The sequence below is a fragment of the Vitis riparia genome, unplaced genomic scaffold (assembly GCF_004353265.1).
Source record: "Vitis riparia cultivar Riparia Gloire de Montpellier isolate 1030 unplaced genomic scaffold, EGFV_Vit.rip_1.0 scaffold349_pilon_pilon, whole genome shotgun sequence".
NCBI lineage: Eukaryota > Viridiplantae > Streptophyta > Magnoliopsida > Vitales > Vitaceae > Vitis > Vitis riparia.
In genome coordinates this window covers 103600-106517 of record NW_023269670.1, presented here as the reverse complement: position 1 = coordinate 106517, position 2918 = coordinate 103600, and the positions used below count along the sequence as shown (strand labels likewise).

Genomic DNA, 2918 nt, shown 5'->3' with positions numbered 1-2918 from the left:
TTCCTGAGATTTGAAATGGTATATAGAATGTAGAAAATAGACTTTGGAAAGTGCCCCAAAAGTGCGAAAGAAGACTGCAGCTGTTGTCCTCTGTTTTCTTCACTTTGCTTGTTTTTCCTCTTTGCATTCTCTTTGCTTGTGCTCATGTTTCCACTTGAAATTCAAGCCTGTAAACTTCCAAAATCCTTGCTTTAACTTGTCTAATTAGCTCCTCCATCATTTGACATGCTTGAATTGATTCATAAGTTGATAAAAACATGTAAACTTGCCACAAAATGGTTAAAACCAATTACTAAGGACCTTAATGAATTAATTGGGTTAAATGAATATGATTACTACACAAAGGTGCTTAAAACCATTATAATTAGGTCTACAAAATAGCACTTTTTGGTAGTAATCAATCTCTGACCTGTTGAGTGGTCATGGATTGATAAAAATCCAATGCTACTCTGGGGTAAAAGAAGTCTCGCGGGGTCAGAAGCTGCTCCATTCGATATCTGCGCAGCAATTGGAATGATCCTTCAAGCTCTGGTCGCAACTGGAAGGCGGCTGTGTCAAAACACAGCTTAGAATGGAATGGCCTAGCTCGGCAGTCCAAATTGCCTTCTATTGGTGGCTGAGTGAGCATTGGACGCCTGATTATCGCTTCCGGAGCTGGTTCAGATGGAATTTGAGGCTCAGAAGGCGGCGGCTGACTTGCTTGAGGCTTCGCCGGCGGTGCCGGAGATGGCACAGGAGTGGGCTCTGGAGATGGAACAGGGGACTGCCCTGTCAAACCGATGGGTTCCGAGCTTTCCACTCTAGCTCGCTTTTGCAGGGGCCGGCCCCCTGACCTTGTAAGGTAACGCCTCGCCGGAGGCGTTTGCAGTGTCAGCTTGGCCTGGCGCTTCTTTGGCGTGGGCTTCACAGGCGGCGAAACAACTTCTGGCCGTGGAGGCTCAGAGGTTGAAGCTTGCACAGGCGGTTCGCGCGGCGCTGGCTTTCGGGCGGAGGGAGAGGAAGACTTCGCGCCTCTAGTTCGTGCCATTACGAACTGACGAGGTTTGGGCGGCGGTGATGAACGGAGGTGCTAGCGGTGTCGGGCGATGGAGAGGAGGTGAAGAGGCGGTTGCTGCGACTTTTCCTCTTTCTGAAATGGTTTCGCAGCCCAAATGACCGGTATTTATAAAGACTAGAGGAATATTAAAGGTCATTTTTAGGTTTCCTAAAAGAAAATCACTTTCGCAGCAAAATTGGGCGTTTCGTAGGAGAAAATCGCTTTCGCAACTCACTTCGCAACTGCGAAATTGGAGTCACTATGCTGCGGAATGACGCTCGTGTACCCTTCGAAATGGATATATCGCTGCAAAATTGGGGCTTTTTACGCCTTAGTGGTTCGCAGACCACTTCGTAGCTGCGAAATTGGGGCTCCTGTGCTGCGAAGTGGCACTCATGTGCCAATCTTGGATTCGCAGTTGCGAAAACTTTCGCAGAGGACTCAAAAGCGTTGCGAACTGATTTCGCAACAAAAGGCCGTTTTCGCAGAGAAATCCTCTTTGGCTGCGAAATCTCGCAGAGCTCTTTTCCTCCCCCGTTTTTGCTCTGTTTTTGCTCTGTTTTCGCTCCGATTTCTTCTCGATTTCTTCCTTTGCATTTTCTCTCACTTGAGATCATTCAAAAAGATGAAATTACATAAAAACACACAATTTAAGATAAAAAACTAAGATCAAAAGTAGAAATAAAACTTTAAAATTTACAAAATTTACAAAAATTTTGGACTTTGGTAAAACCAAGTCCATCAAACCCTTATTTGCTTAGGCTTTTTGAGGCTCAAGGAGGTTGATTTCCTCCTTGTCTGGTTTGAACGGCTCCATGAATGGCTTGAGACGATATCCATTGACTTTAAAAGTGTCATTGCCATTGGAATTCAATAATTCCACTACCCCATGGTTAAGTACTTGATGGATAATGAATGGACCGATCCACCTAGACTTGAGCTTTCCAGGAAAAATATGGAGTCTTGTGTCATATAGTAAAACTCTTTGGCCTTTCTGAAATTCCTTGTTGGAAATTAGTTGATCATGCCACCTCTTCATCCTCTGTTTTGCAACTTTGGAATTGATGTAAGCATCATTTCTTAATTCCTCCATCTCATTAAGGTCTAGGCTCCTCTTTGCTCCTGCTCTGATCAAGTCCATATTCAACTTTTTGATTGCCCACCAAGCTTTGTATTCAACTTCCACAGGGAGATGGCATGCTTTTCCATAAACAAGACGATAGGGGGACATACCAAGAATAGTCTTATAAGTTGTTCTATATGCCCACAATGAGTCATGAAGCTTAACAGACCAATCTTTCCTGTTTGTACTCACCACTTTCATTAGTATGTTCTTTATCTCCCTGTTTGCTAGCTCAACTTGCCCGGAAGTCTGTGGATGATAAGGTGTAGCTACCTTATGCTTCACTCCATACTTGGCTAACAAACTTTCAAAAGGCTTATTGCAAAAAATGAGAACCTCCATCACTGATTATAGCTTTGGGCACTCCAAATCTTGCAAAAATGTTCTCTTTCAGAAACTTGAGAACCACTCTATGATCATTTTGTTTATAGGGGACTGCCTCAACCCACTTAGAAACATAATCCACCCCCACCAAGATGTAAGAATTACCAAAAGACATTGGAAAAGGTCCTATGAAGTCAATGCCCCATACATCAAATAGCTCAACTATTAGTATAGGGTTCATGGGCATTTGATTTCTTTTTGTCAACTTGCCAAGCCTTTGGCATCTATCACAACTTCTACACATGATGTGGTCATCTTTGAATAGAGATGGCCAAGTAAACCCTGATTGCAACACCTTCATAGCTGTTTTCTGAGAGGCAAAGTGGCCTCCACATGCATTCTCATGACAATGGTTTAGAATTCCCTGTTGCTCTT

The 2918-nt window shown here is 43.6% G+C and overlaps 1 protein-coding gene across 1 annotated transcript; it reads right to left on the bottom strand.

Moving 5' to 3' along the window:
• Window positions 1-397: 397 nt before the first annotated feature.
• LOC117909781 (vegetative cell wall protein gp1-like) lies at window positions 398-1027 on the bottom strand. The gene has a single exon (XM_034823833.1). It carries the CDS (start codon window positions 1025-1027, stop codon window positions 398-400), a length of 630 nt encoding a protein of 209 aa, XP_034679724.1.
• Window positions 1028-2918: the final 1891 nt, after the last annotated feature.